The 14,454-nt window shown below is 51.1% G+C and overlaps 1 protein-coding gene across 2 annotated transcripts in view; it reads left to right on the top strand.

The window, feature by feature from the left end:
* Stk10 (serine/threonine kinase 10) overlaps positions 1-14,454 on the top strand; it is a 90,632-nt gene that overhangs the window by 60,814 nt on the left and 15,364 nt on the right. For both annotated transcript variants that reach the window (XM_021635624.2, XM_060363878.1), the window contains 5 exons: positions 3,979-4,125; positions 6,080-6,625; positions 8,753-8,883; positions 11,567-11,690; positions 11,994-12,173. In XM_021635624.2, the coding sequence (XP_021491299.1) occupies positions 3,979-4,125; positions 6,080-6,625; positions 8,753-8,883; positions 11,567-11,690; positions 11,994-12,173 (1,128 nt within the window). The remainder of the gene's footprint in view (positions 1-3,978; positions 4,126-6,079; positions 6,626-8,752; positions 8,884-11,566; positions 11,691-11,993; positions 12,174-14,454) is intronic.

Below are 14,454 nucleotides of genomic sequence, written 5' to 3'. Positions count from 1 at the left end.
TGGTGGCTGTGGTGCTGGTGATGGCAATGGTGATGATGGTTGTGATGGTGGCTGTAATGATGTTGGTGGTGATGGTGGTAATGGTGATCATGGTGGTGATGTGAGTGGTAATGATGCTGTTTTGAACTTGATATAGCACATAGAACAGCCATACTGTTACTCCCACCCCACAGGTGAACAAACGAAGGCACCGAGAGGGTCTCTTGACTTGCCCGGGTTGGCAGTGGGAGCTGGATTTTATCCTAGATGGTTTGGCTGTGTCCCCTGGTCTGCACACTTAACTCTGCACATCCTGGTGACTTGTTGGTTAGTTCTGTGACCTCTGGAAACATGCAGCAGCTAGAGTAACGTGCTGTGAGTAGCAGGGCTCTGACAGCAGCTCTCCACTGGCCAGGCCTGTGCGTGCTGCCAGGCTTCCTCCAGCTCCCTTTGCCTTTCTACCAGGCACCGGCCCTGGCCTTCGGCTCTTCCTCCACCCCCCAAACCCAAGCCTAGCTCAGATGCTCTGGAGGCTGTCCCTGGGGTTCACGGCTCCTCTGACACCTCCCCTCTCAGAAAGGCCCCATGTAAAACTTCCTCCAGCCTCCTGTCTGTCATTCCGTCACAGGCCTTCTGATTCTCTTTGGTGAAAGGCCCGACCTGGCCCTAGCACATGGGGTCACAACCTGGGGTCACCATGTAGCTGTGCAGTGAAGCAGGGAGTGATGGGAAAATTCCGTTCTTCACAGCTCCAGTAGATTAGATGAACTGAGGTCAGACAGGCATAAGAAAACATGGCAGACACAGCTCTTTAAAGAAGTGACATTTGTAGCTTTCTGGGGAACAAGTTGGGTAGGGAGTGGCCTGCTGGCTGTCTGCCAGTGACCTGCCTATTTGACTTTTATGGCACTGGGGATTGAACTCAGAGCCTCACACATGCCAGGTAAGGCCTCTGCTCCTGCTCTCTACCCAGACCCACAGGAAGTTTTTATTTAATTTGATTCTTTGTATGTATAGGGCAGGGCATGTGTGTGCTATGACATAGTGAGGAGGTGAGAGCAGCTTTCGGGAGTCAGGCCTCTCCTTCCATCGGCTGGGACGTGGGGATCAAACCAGGGTCATCAGGCTTGTCTGTAAGTGCCTTTACGCACTGAGCCGGTTCTCCAGCCCTAGGTACATTCAAACCTACAAACAGGTGGAAATTCTTTCTCGTGGGATTTCCAAGTTCTGAATATGTCTTTTCTTGTCTTTATTTTGTTTTATGTGTACGGGTGTTCTGCCGACATGTGTGTCATGTGCAGTGTTCATGGAAGCCAGAGGAGGGTACCAGCTCCCCTGGGACTGGAGTTACAGATGTTTGTGAGCTCTTCTGTGGGTGCAAAGAGTTGATCCTGGGTCCTCTGGAAGGGCAGCCAGTGCTTTTAACTGCTGAGCCATCTGTCTGGCTTCCTGAATATGCTTTTTAAGGTGTGGAAAATGTAGTTTTCAGTCACTGACAGACTTCCCCAGCAGCTTTGCCAACACCACCCATCCACAAATAAGATTTCTGGTAACAGCAGTGGCTTTCAGAGCCTTCCCATGAGCCTCGGGTGAGCCGATTCCAACCGAGTCCTAAGCCTCCGGCATTCTTTCCCTAACCCATCACGACGTCAGGGCTGAGGGATCCCACCACGGCCACTGCTTGTGCCAGGGAGGAAACCTCTGCAGATGGGGTCTCCACAGTGCTTCTCCAGGGTGCTTCAGGCTGGCCAGAACCATATCCCCAGACCTTTTGCCTTGGGGTTTTAGAAGTTCTGTAGAAGAATACTCACTCTTGAAGGGTGCCATTTGTGTAAACGCCTAGAATAGAGTCCAGTCCCTGCCAGGAAACTCTACAGTGCCCTCCTGAAAACCAAATATATATATATATATATATCTGCCCAAAGACAACAGATGCAGGACTGTCCCTAGCTGCTTACTTCCTGATCACCCAGAGCAGGAAACACTGCCACGTGACCGACAGCAGCAGGATGGTTAAACAGACGGTGACATGTTCCTTCAGTGGTCCAGTGCCCTGGAGTCTGAGAGGAACAGGGGTGGAGCACAGTGGCAGAGAGCTGTGCTCAGCATCTGCCCAGGCACTGAAGCATGCAGCCTTGAAGGGAGCCTGCTGAGCTCCGGGAGCTCTGCTCGGTGCCGTGGATGGATCTTCACATCCACCACAGAAAAGGATTCTGGGGCTTGGAGGCATAGGTCAGTTGGTAGACTGCTAGCCTAGCGTGCCAAAGCCCCAGGTCCAACCCCTGGCAATGCATAACTTGGGTATATTGGTGCATGCTTATGTTCTACACGAGGGAGGTAGAAGTTCAAGGTCATCTGTGGCTACATAGGGAGTTTGAGACCAGCTTGGGCTACATGAAAACCTAAAAAACAAACAAACAAACAAACAAACAAAAAAAGAAGACAAATCAAAGTGAAACACTGTTAGTGAGCTTACTGATTAAGCAGAAAGATAACACTATCTACTTAGAGTCATGTGACTGTGAGAGGCACATAGCTGAGACCCCAGTGATAGCTGCATGTATGATTTGAAGCAACTAGATCAGGGCCAGGATGTGCTGCTGGTGCACTCCTTATCCACAGAATCCTGTCCTCGAAGAGGCTTTGTAGGTACATGATGTAACGGGGGTGGGGTGGGGTGGGGAGCAGCATCTTAGTTACTTTTCTGTTGTTGTGATAAGACATCATGACCAAAGGAACTTACAAAAGAATGAGTTTGTTGGGGCTTACAGTTTCAGAGGGCTAGAGTCCATGGCCATCGATTAGGGGTGCACAGCAGGCATGATGCTGGAGCAGCAGCTGAGAGCTCATGTCTTGATCATCAAGCATGAAGCAGGAAGAAAGTCTAAAGCGAGGCTGGAGAGACAGCTCAGCGGTTAAGAGCATTGGCTGCTCTTCCAGAGGTCCTGAGTTTAATTCCCAGCACCCACATGGTGGCTCACAGCCATCTATAACTAGTCCCATGGGATCCAAAGCCCTCTCTGGTGTGCAAATACACACACAAACAAAACACCCATATACCCAAAGTACATAAATAACTGAATCTTTTGAAAAAAAAAAAAAAAAAGGAAGCCAGACAGTGGTGGTGCACACCTTTAATCCCAGCACTTGGGAGGCAGAGGCAGGCAGATCTCTGTGAGTTTGAGGACAGACTGGTCTACAGAGTTCCAGGACAGCCAGGGCTATACAGAGAAACCCTGCATCAAAAAAAAAAAAAAAAAAAAAAAAAAACCAAAAAACAATAAAAAACCCACTCAAAACAGAAAAAGAAAAAAGAAAGAAAAGAAATTCCAAAGCTCCAGAGACACACCTCCTCCAATGAGACGCCGCCTCCTAATCCTTCCCACACAGTTCCACCAACAGAGGACCAAATGTTCAAACATGAGCCTATGTGAGCCATTCTCACCCAAACCACCGATTCTACTTCCTGGCCCCCATAGGCTCATGGCCATGTCAGAATGCAAGCCATATTTAGTCTGTATTAGTGAGGGTTTTCTAAAGGCGCAGAACTGGATGGAACGAAGCAGCTGAACGAGGGAGGGCCAGCAGAGTCGAAGCAAGGGTCAAAAAGAAAATAAACACACACATGACACAACCCCCACCCCAAGGAAAAACATGGGCTGAGTCTTGACTTCACAAGGCACCTTCCAAGGTGTGAACTGTCTCATTTCACCCTCACAACTTCTTATGGTTTCAGCATGGCCTTATGTCTGTCTGTCCCTTGGAAATGGAGAGGCTGTGGTTCACAGAGGAGTCACACAGCTTGAGTAGCGGAGGTGGGGATTACTCTCTTCCCTCGACATGCAGGACTTTCTGATCTGCTGCAGGGTTTCTGATTGAGTTCCCCTTCCAACTTCAAGTTCATGCGCTGCCTTGGGACCACCAAGGAGCAAATCTCACAACTACTCCTGCCCCGCAACCGGCCCCAAACGGCACTAACACAGCGTGTCTTCTCCTCAGCATCCTTTTGTCAGTGGTGTCACCAGCAACAAGGCTCTTCGGGAGCTGGTGGCCGAGGCAAAGGCGGAGGTGATGGAGGAGATCGAGGATGCCAGGGATGATGCCAGGGAAGATGGAGAAGAGGAGGAAGCTGTAGATGCCGCCTCTGTGAGTCTGGGGGTCAAGGAGGGAGGGCCACAGCCACTCCTTGGAGGGAGGCTGGGAAAGGGTTTCTTTCTGCCCCTTGGGGCCAAGTGGCTGGGAGTTCCAAACACTCCGGCTCAGGATGAGGCCGAGTGAATGTTGGTCAGATCCTGGTTCTTGAGCATGCAGGATCTAGAGCTGTCCTAGGGCCCCTGGTCTCAAAGTTCAGCCTCCTGGGGGATTGCTCACCCTAGAGGATCCCCGGTACATTGTGGCTGAGCTGTCATGGAGCTGAACCCCAGGCCCGTCACAGTTATTCTCTTTTCATTTATTGATTTTTGGCTTCTGAGACAGAGTCTTACTATGTAGCCTTGGCTATCCTGGAGCTCACTATGTAGACCAGGCTCGCCTTGAACTCATATACCTGCCTACCTCTGCCTTCTGGGTGCTGAGATTAAAGGTATGCATCACTGTACCCAGCTCTTTTTATTTTTTAACTTAAAAAAATTTAATTAGAATTAGGCATCATGCCAGGAACAGCCCCTGCTCCCCTTGCTAGGAAACCCACTTAGAGAATGAGTCTATGGGCTACATCTGAACAGGGGTTTTAGGTCCTCCCCATGCATGGTCCTTGGTTGAGGTATTAGTCTCTGGAGGCTCCCAGGGCCCAGTTTTTATGGCCCTGTTGGTCTCCTTTTAGAGCTCCTGTCCCCTCCAGGTCTTTCTCTCTCTCCCTTCTTTTATAAAATTTCATGCATTCTGCCCAGAGTTTGGCTCTGAGTCTCAGCCTCTGCTTTGATACCTCTCTGATCACTTCCCCTTGGGGGTGGGGGTGGGGTGGGGTGTGTGTGCAGCCTTACCAGGTCACAGAGGAAGACAGTGCAGCCAGTCCTGATGAGACCTGATAGGCTAAGGTCAGAGGGAAGGGGAGGAGGTCCTCCCCTATTAGTGAACTAGGGGAGGGGCATAGGGGGAGATGAGGGAGGGAGGGTGGAATTGGGAGGAGACACGGAGGAGGGGGGAGCACAGCCAGGATACAAAGTGAATAAATTGTAATAAATAATAATAATAATTAATAAAAAAGAAAAAAACAGAATTAGGCTTTATTGTAAAAAATTTAAATTAAAAAAAATCTGCTTTTGGTTCTCTCTCGGATGGAAGAGGTCCCTGGCCCCCTCCTACCCTCAACTGGACCCCCCATAGCCTTCTTTCCACCTTCACACCACATATAGACATATATTTCTATTCATAGAAATGAATGTTTGGTTTCATTATAGCAACATTTCCAGTACTCTCCACCCCACAGAAACGAAAATACAAGGGACATAGGGCAGGCTGAATCCAGGATTAGCACTTTATGTAATTCTTTAATGTGAATTAGTTGCCATGTAGAAATCAACAGATTTCATGAGAAAATGCAAACTACTGAGATGGGCTTGTGGCTCAGTCGATAGAATGCTGCCTAACATGCCCAAAACCCCAGGATCAGTCTTAGCACCACACAAAACTGGCATGGCGGTGCACACCTGTAATCCCAGCACTTGAGCGATGCAGTAAGAGGATCTGAAGTTTACAGTCATCCTTGGCTATAGAGCAGGTCTGAGGCCAACCTGAGCTGTGTGAGACCCTGTCTCAAAAAAACAAACAAACCCAAAAATCAGATTGCCAATGTGTGTTGAGAAACTAGCAGGCCTGGCCTCGGGTGAGAAAGGGGCATTCCCTGCTCTGTGACAATTGGCTGGACCTCTCCACGGCTATCCCCAGTCTGTTTTCCTCATGGGACAAGCACAGCGATCAGGTCAAATTGCAACTAGGCGAGTCCTCACCCTGGTTGTATGATAGCCTGTTTAAGAGAGGCTGTGGGGAGTGGTGGAGACCAGGCTCAGTGGTCCCTGCCCCACTCTGCTGGCCTGTCACCTGCGGGGCCTGACCACCACCGCCACAGAGCCCCAGCAGCTCAGCCTTGACTCTTTTCTAGGCCCTGGTTAACCACACTCAGGACTCTGCCAATGCAACTCAGCCAAGCCTCAACCCTGACAAGGTTCTCCAGGATTCCTCTGCTCCTCTGTCTCCCAGCCAACCTCAGGAGCCTGTGAACGGGCCTGGTAGCCAACCCTCAGGAGACGGATCCCTCCAAACCACCATCCCCGCTGAGGTGGTCCCCAAGAATGACAGTGACTTAAAGGTGCCTGTTTCCCTCCGGAAGTCCCGACCATTGTCCATGGATGCCAGAATTCAGGTGGCCGAGGAGAAGCAAGCCACTGATGAGGTGGAGGGCCTCAGTCCTGCAAATGGCAAGTCCCAGAAGGCAAACCACAGCCGACCTAACAGCAGCGCCCTGGAGACCTTGGGTGGGGAGACGATAGCCAATGGAGGCCCGGGACTCTCCAGCTCTGTAGCTCCAAGCCATGCTAAGAGGGCTTCGGACTGTAGCAACCTGTCTACCTCAGAGAGTGTGGACTATGGCACCTCCCTGTCTGCTGACCTGGCACTGAACAAAGAAACAGGCTCGTTGTCTCTCAAGGTAAGGTCACCTGTCTCCCTGGGGGCCAGAGCAGGCTTGTTGCATGTGCCATGCTCAGGTTCCATTCTCAAAAGCATGTAGAAGCTATTTACATTGTGCTGATTTGTGTGTTTATTTGTAAGAGGCCTTAGGGGTGAACACAGATCCTTATGCATGCTAAGCAACACACAGACACACACCTCACATACACCACATACCACCATACACACACACACACACACACACACACACACACACACACACACACACACAGTCTCTTACTTCTTGTTTTAAATGGCCCATGAGTTTGGATCTTAAGATTTCAGCTCACCTCACCTCCTAGACTACCTTCCTCTGACACACATATTTAGGACATACAAGACATTAATGTTTTGTGGTTGGTTTGGGTTTAAAACTTGAAGTTTGGTTAAAGGGTCTAGTAAAGTTGGGGAAAGAGCATTCCAGAAGTGGAAGTTGCTTTGCTTGGGGGTAGCTTTGTGCCCAGTGGCTGACAGGTAGACTCATTGAGGGTACCCTCACTGTCCCCTCTGGCCTCCTGTCTGGCAGGGAGTGACACCAAGAGACTGTAGGCACCCTGTGCAAATGTGCGTTACGCAGAGCTGAAGGGCTGCCTCTTCCACACGGGCAGCAGAGACTCAAAGAAGCTGGCAGTTGGCACAAGGCCATGTGGGTAGAAGTAGGAAGTGGTCAGACCTCAGGCTGGGCTCCTGGCCTGGTGTGCCTTTAGCCCTCTCCTCCTCCAGCAGCCAGGAGGGGTGACCCCCTTCCTTGTCTGCCTCCAGCAGTTCTGCTATAGATACAGTTTAACTTCCCATTGGCTACCTGAACCCCCAAACAAGGCTGACTTAAGGGGTTCTGGGGGAGAAGGGGGTGATGCTGTACATCTCTTTATTGCCTCCTGAGATTTACTCAGTGTAAAACCCACAGTAGAAGTTCACACATTTCCGAAGTGCAAGATGGTGAAAGGAGGAAGCAGCCAAGAGGCCCCGCAGTGGCCGCTGGAGCAGAAAGATGTTCGGTCAAGCGGGAGTGTCCTTGGCAGCTTTTCTATTCATTTCCTCAGAACCGACACCATTGTCATAAATTGTAGTTGCCCAGCTGTGGCCAATGGTTTTTAGGTAGAAGCATCATCTTGTTTAGGACAGGATCTTGTACTTCTTCCTCCCAAAAAGGCACTATGTGAGGCTGAAGATAGAGTTCGATGGTAGAAGGCTTGCCTCATACACACGGATGGCCCTGGGTTCAGTCCCCAGAACCATTAAAAAAATAAAATAAAAGGTACCAAGTGCCCAGAGCCCAGGTGAGGTAGGCTGGGCAGAAGCATACAGACCGAGGAACCAACTCTTAGCCATGCTGGCAGGCCCAATCATCTTGAAGGGGCTGGAAGGCCCTTGAGCCATGTTGCAAAGGGTTAGGTTCTAATAGGAAGGGCCTTTGCAGCTGGCAGGGCAGTGGGCAGAACAAAGCCAGTACAGGCCCCTCCCTGAGCCCTCATCTGTGTCAGACCCGAGCACTTCCAACGGCCACCATATACCGTGCCACCGTGCCACCTCAGAGAGGGAGAGGTGGTCCTCCCTAAGCAGCCCCTGTGGCCTGTGCAATTATTCACGGAGAGAGGAATGGTCCCATTCCAGGCTCCAGACAAGCACGGCTGCCTATGGGCTGTAGCTAGGTCAGCAGAGGCCACCAAATGTAAGAGGGATTGTGGTCTGCAGTCATGACTGGCAGAAGTGAACCCCATGCCAGGGAGCTTGTGCCACTGTGTGCCCCTTGTGCGTCTCATCCAGTCTTCATGGCCGCCTAGGAGGCAAGTTGTTTTAATACTCCCTGGACAGCTGAGCTTCAAGCACAAGGCCTGAAGGGTCATAAAGCTAGCAGTGAGGAAGAACACACAGCCCTTTTTGATGTCCAGTCTTAGTTCTGCAAGAAGGCCTCAGGGGGACGTCAAGAGCCTCAAGCGGTGTCTGAAGCCTGAGATCTGCCTGAGGCCAGGCGCTTAGGCCTTGATTGGGGAGCTTGAGGAAGGGGACAGTGGATGGCTGCATCCTTCCGGAGCCCAGGCTGTGGACCTCACCCTGTCTCTCCACTGTGGATTTCTAGCTGAGTTTGGCATGTTCTCCTTGCCAGGGCTCGAAACTGCACAATAAGACCCTGAAGAGGACCCGCCGGTTTGTGGTGGATGGTGTGGAGGTGAGCATCACCACCTCCAAGATCATCAGCGAAGATGAGAAGAAGGACGAGGAGATGAGATTTCTCAGGCAAGTCTGAGGAGGCGCCAGTGTGGGCACGGGGGGGGGGGGGGTGCCCTGAGAGTGCTTAGGCGTTGGCCCTGTGGGTGGGAGGGCTGTCTGTCTACAGTGGGGGATTGAGGAAAAAGGAAAGTGGTCTTGCTTGAGACACCTTCTCCTGCATTCATATACTCACACATCCGTCTATCCAGATGTCTATCTGTCACCCATCCCTTCTGCCTGTCTCCTCTCTCGTCCACACACCCAGTGATCCATCTACCCAACCTCTATGCCTGTATCCATGTCGCTACTCCTCTGCCTAGCAACCTAATCCCTACCCACGCACCTGCTCATCTATCCACGCATTCTTCCAGCTATCTGCCTGCACACCCATCCACAGACCACCTATTTTTTCCTTCCCCTTACCTATTTGTTCATCCGGTCCACCCACCCATGTATCTACCTGCCCGCCCACCTGTCCACCCGGTTATCCATTTGTCCATCCGTTGTTGTTTCTAACAAAATCTCAATTGTTCAGTTTTACCAATAAAGACTCAGGAGCCAGATGCTGGGGTGAAAGCCTGTTAATCCAGAGAGGCAGAGAAAGCACCTCACTGACCTTTTTCCTCAGGCCATGTCCCAAAAGGAAAGCTTCTTCACACCATCTCAAAACAAACAAACAACAACAACAACAACAACAAAAACCCTCAAACTGAATGTCCTTCCCTTCTATTTCCTGTACATCTCTCTGTCCATCCTTCTGACTTCCTTTTCCTCCCTATGTTTTTTTTTTCCCCTGTTAACTCCCTGTCAACTGGTTGCTTGTTCTGCCTCTTGACCTACCGTTGATTTTATTTAATTCAAGCAGAAAGTTCTTAGATTAAAGGTGTGTGCTAGGGCTGAGCCACACCACAACTCCAAACAGGTTTTTTTTCCAGTAAATAATACAGTCTTGGGGATCACAGTGTGATCAGATATCCTGCAACAGCCCACCTACCCCTATCTGTACTCACCTACGCATCTATCTGTCTAAACACCCGTTTAATCCATCCATCAGCCTCCTCTTCACTTACCGTTTATCTGTCCACACGTCCACCCAGTTATCCATGCGTGCATCACCTTCCAGGTGGGACAGAACAGAAATCCTGATACATGAAACTATCCCCCATGTTGAATATATGCCCTTGGGTCTCAAACACAGTAATTCTTGATTGTGCTGCACGATGCGAAGGGGGGAGGAGGTGGCCCAATAGTGAGTGCCTGGGCTGAGCAAACATTGTTCTTAGGGCCCTCACCATCACCGCCCTGAGCCGAGCTTCAAATGTGAGGTGAATGCCCCAGATCTGGGGAGGTGCTGAAGGAATCTGAGGCCCTGGCGGGTGACCTGCGTAAGGGTCTTAGAGAAAAGGATTTCAGTGTGGAATGTCGGGCCGGGAGGAGGGTGGGATCGTGGTCTGTGTTGGGGCAGGACCCAGGCTATGGAGGTCTGCCAGCTGCGAGGGAAAGGTGGAGGATTCCAGGCACAGCAGGAAGGGAAATGGTGCATAGTGAGGGGCCCTGATGTCCTGTCTGGACATTTCCCTGGCCACTGTATCGGTCTTGGCTGTAGAAACATAACACTGGCTTGGGAAGTGGGAGAACAGTCCAAGACCCCCAGACTCCGGCTCGGGCTGGGCCACTCCCTCCAGGAGGGAGAAGGGATAGTACTCAGTGTGCATCTCAGAGCTAAGCCCGTGAGAAGGAGAGGGTGTGGACAGAGAAAGAAGATGTGGGGCAAGGCCATTTGCTGGCACAGCCTCCCACGCTCCAGTTGTCTCTAACAGCCCTGCCCCGGGACCGTATTCCTCACACACACCTGAGGAAACAGCGTTTCGTGGGAGGTGTGCTGCACGCGCTGGGGCTTTAGTTGACAAGGCTCAGGGTGGAGATGTAGTATGGGCTGTGGCTTCCCAAGACCGCTGGTCGCCAGGCACTGAGGAGGCTCAGAGCACCTGAGGCTAGGGCTCTGCCAATGTAATCATAGCTTTGGAGGAAGCTTCTCCATCACAGAAATCGTTTGGGATGTTCTAGGGACATTTCCTTCATCTCAGACCAGTGGAATGAAAATCAACTATAAGTGACATTGTTAAAAACATCCTTATTCAATCCAGAAGTGAAACCAGGATGCCAAAAGGCATAAACAAGCTGCCAGCATCTTCCAAAATGTCCCATTAATTAATATCAGTAGCATGATATTATGAGTATGAATTTCCCGATATGCATGTCTGTTTAATGAAATGTTTTTTATATTTGCATTTCATACCATATAGATATAGTTTATAAAGTTTGAAGATGAAACTTCAAACTTCAGATGAAGAAGGAGGTGGAGAAGGGCCTGGGGCGGGTCAGGGCAAGGATTCTATTGCTGTGGCAAAACACCATGACCAGCATGTTTGGGAAGGGGAGAGGGTTTGTTTTGCACTTGTCTGCTCTATGTCTGTTCGTGTTTTGTACCACTTTTGAGGGTGATGGTTAGTTCCTCCCTCTTAATTGATCTTGAAATGCTCTTTATATGTGGAGGATGCTCCCCTTTTTGTTTGAATCCTGATCATGTCTCTGCTTGAGTCAGTGGGATTCTACTCCATAATCCATCCCTCCATGGCCTGGGTTGTGAATACTGTGGTCTCGGGGGCCCCCTTCTAACCGGGATATGTTTGTGCCTATTAATCCTCAGGCGCCAGGAGCTCCGGGAGCTCCGGCTTCTGCAGAAAGAAGAACACCGGAACCAGACACAGCTGAGCAACAAGCACGAGCTGCAGCTGGAGCAAATGCACAAACGCTTTGAGCAAGAAATCAACGTGAGTGAGAGGAGACCAGGGGCTTCTGGCCTCCACGTTTTCTTCAGGCGTGGGGTGTGGTGGAAGGATGATTAGGTCACAGTGATCCTGAGTGCTGTGGGAACACCTCTAGAGGAAATCCCCTCTGTGGAGTGCCACACCAAGGTCCTGGCCAGGTCAGATGAGGAAACAGACTCGGAGAGGTTAAGTTGCCCTGGGTCACACAGCAAAGGCTAGCAGGGCAGGGACTTAGGTCGGGGTCTCGTACAGACTCTGAGGTGTAAATTGGCTCACTGGATGCCTCTGAATCTGTGCACCTTCCAGGCCAAGAAGAAATTCTATGACATGGAGCTGGAGAACCTGGAGCGGCAGCAGAAGCAGCAGGTGGAGAGGATGGAGCAGGACCACAGCGTACGCCGCAGGGAGGAGGCCAAGCGGATTCGCCTAGAGCAGGATCGGGACTACGCCAAGTTCCAAGAGCAGCTCAAGCAGATGAAGAAGGAGGTGGAGAAGGGCCTGGGGCGGGTCAGGGCAAGGATTCTATTGCTGTGGCAAAACACCGTGACCAGCATGTTTGGGAAGGGGAGAGGGTTTGTTTCCGCTTTAGTTCCGCTGTACTGTCCTTCATCGGGGAGGCTAAGGCAGGAACCTGGAGGCAGGAGCTGATGCAGAGGCCGAGGAGGAGTGCTGCTCACTGGGTTGCTCCTCATGGCTTGCCCAGCCTGTTTACTTATAGAACCCAGGACCACAGACCCAGGGGTAGAACCAAGCACAGTGGGCTGGACCCTCCCACATCAGTCATCAATCAAGAAACACTTGTCTGTAGGTCAGTCTGGTGGAGGCCTTTTTGCAGTTGAGGTTCCTGCTTCCCAGCTGTCTCTAGCTTATATCAAGTTGACATAAAAACTAGCCATCACAGCCTCTCTTCGTAACGGAGGGGCCACATGAGGCCCACTACCCCAAGTTTTGGAGGCAGCCACATTGGGGGCCTAGGGTCCCAGCCACAAAGCCATGACACATGATAAAGTCCTTTCCCTGTCCTTTGGGGGCCACTTTGTGTTGGCTTTTCCTTCTAGCCGGGTCCTCTGTAATCAGCTTCTGTCAGCTTCTCTTTATTGTTACTGCTTTTTGTTTTGTCAAGACAGGGTTTCTCTGTGTAGCCCTGGCTATCCTGGAACTCACTCTGTAGACCAGACTGGCCTTGAACTAACAGAGATTCCACCTGCCTGCCTCCCAGAGTGCTGGGAGTCCAGGCGTGTGCCCCTGTGCCCAGCTCTGGGCTGCTCTTGAGACCCTGTACCCTGTGTAGAGGCAGGCTAAGATGGGACTTCCTCCCTCCCCTGGGGACGAACCCCCTTGTGCCTGCTGTCCAGGTTCCCTGCCACTGAGTTACACCAAAGTCCTGGTTTATCTTTACATGTTTTATTTTTTTTTCTTGCTTGTTTTATTTGAACGTTTTCCTGGGAAGAAGAGGCTTGACTTCTGTGTCCTTTTAGCTTCTCAGGAGGCCTCTGCCATTTAGTAAGCTTGGGGCGAGCAGCTTGATTATCGTGGTCTGGGGATGGCTCTATTTGCGGCGACTCTATTTGCAGTGTGGGCTCACACTTACTCTTTCCAGAGCTCAGTGGGGTCCCAGCACTGAGATTCGTGAGCCACATAGAAATTCAGGGACTGACTCACTCGGGGGCTCCCACGGGTCCACATGGCGGTGTGTGCTGCATGTAACCCGCACACACCTTCCCGCGCACACTCAGTCACCTCAGGGTCACTCACGATTTCCAGTGCAATGCGACTGCTGTGCGAGTGGTTGCTGCCCTGGACCAGCGAGCCGTGGTGAGGGGAAAGTCAGTTCGTTAGGTTTTCCCTGAAGGTTCTTGCTCAGTTTGCGTGTTGATGAAATTGTGTAATGGCTTGTTCCTCAGAATGTGTCCCCGTCATGAAGCTGAGACTATTAAATGGGTCAAGGTTCCCCAGCCCTGCATGGAGCCCTGGGGACTTCTTAGTTAAAAACTAGATTGTTCTTCTGGTTGGGAAAATGGGATGCCAACACAGCCAGTAACTTCAGTGCCCCGGAATGTAGCTTATCTGCCATCTGGTGGAACCCGTTCTCCCGCCCTGCCATGCCTGCCAGAGAATACTGCTGGCCTGTACATGGTCCCATGAGTCCTTGGGCCTGCCTCTTTGCCAAGCTGCCCCGGAGGACTTCGATTTTATTCTTCTTCTGCCTCCTTCCTCCATCACCAGATGTAAGAATGTTTCTGGCGTCTTGCATGCCTTTGACAGAAAACTCAGACCCTGTGCTCAGCTGCTGCTCTGAATCTCCCGTCCCCCAAACTAAAGCAATCGGTCTGCAAAAGCACAGTTCGGAGTCTAGCTCTTTGGTTGTATGGTAGCGCTCAGGGCCACTGCGCTGGGACTGGGGGCCATACCTAAAACAGAGGTGCACAGATGAACTATTCCTTTAGGAATTTATATCCATCTGTGATTCTGAGCCAGGAGTCTTCTGTCCCCAGCTCTCTGGGATATCAGCAGTGTCTGTAAACATCTTAGGGGGTGTTGCAGCTGGGGGATGGAGTAGGGCCGTCTGTCGATCTTGTAGCGAGGAGCGCTACTGACATCCTGTGAATGCACAGGACAGTACCTCCTCTCTCTCAAGTCCACAGAGTCAGTAACACTGCAGATGGGAAATCCACCGAAAGCAGGGAGGCCAGGAAACAGGGGACCAGACTCAGCCTGCAGAACCTAGGAAACAACCTGCAAAAACCTAGGAAATGGAAGAGAGGGT

The sequence above is a fragment of the Meriones unguiculatus genome, chromosome 11 (genome assembly GCF_030254825.1).
Source record: "Meriones unguiculatus strain TT.TT164.6M chromosome 11, Bangor_MerUng_6.1, whole genome shotgun sequence".
Classification (NCBI taxonomy): domain Eukaryota; kingdom Metazoa; phylum Chordata; class Mammalia; order Rodentia; family Muridae; genus Meriones; species Meriones unguiculatus.
The sequence above is the reverse complement of the archived record's forward strand: the minus strand, read 5'-3'. Positions and strand labels throughout refer to the sequence as shown.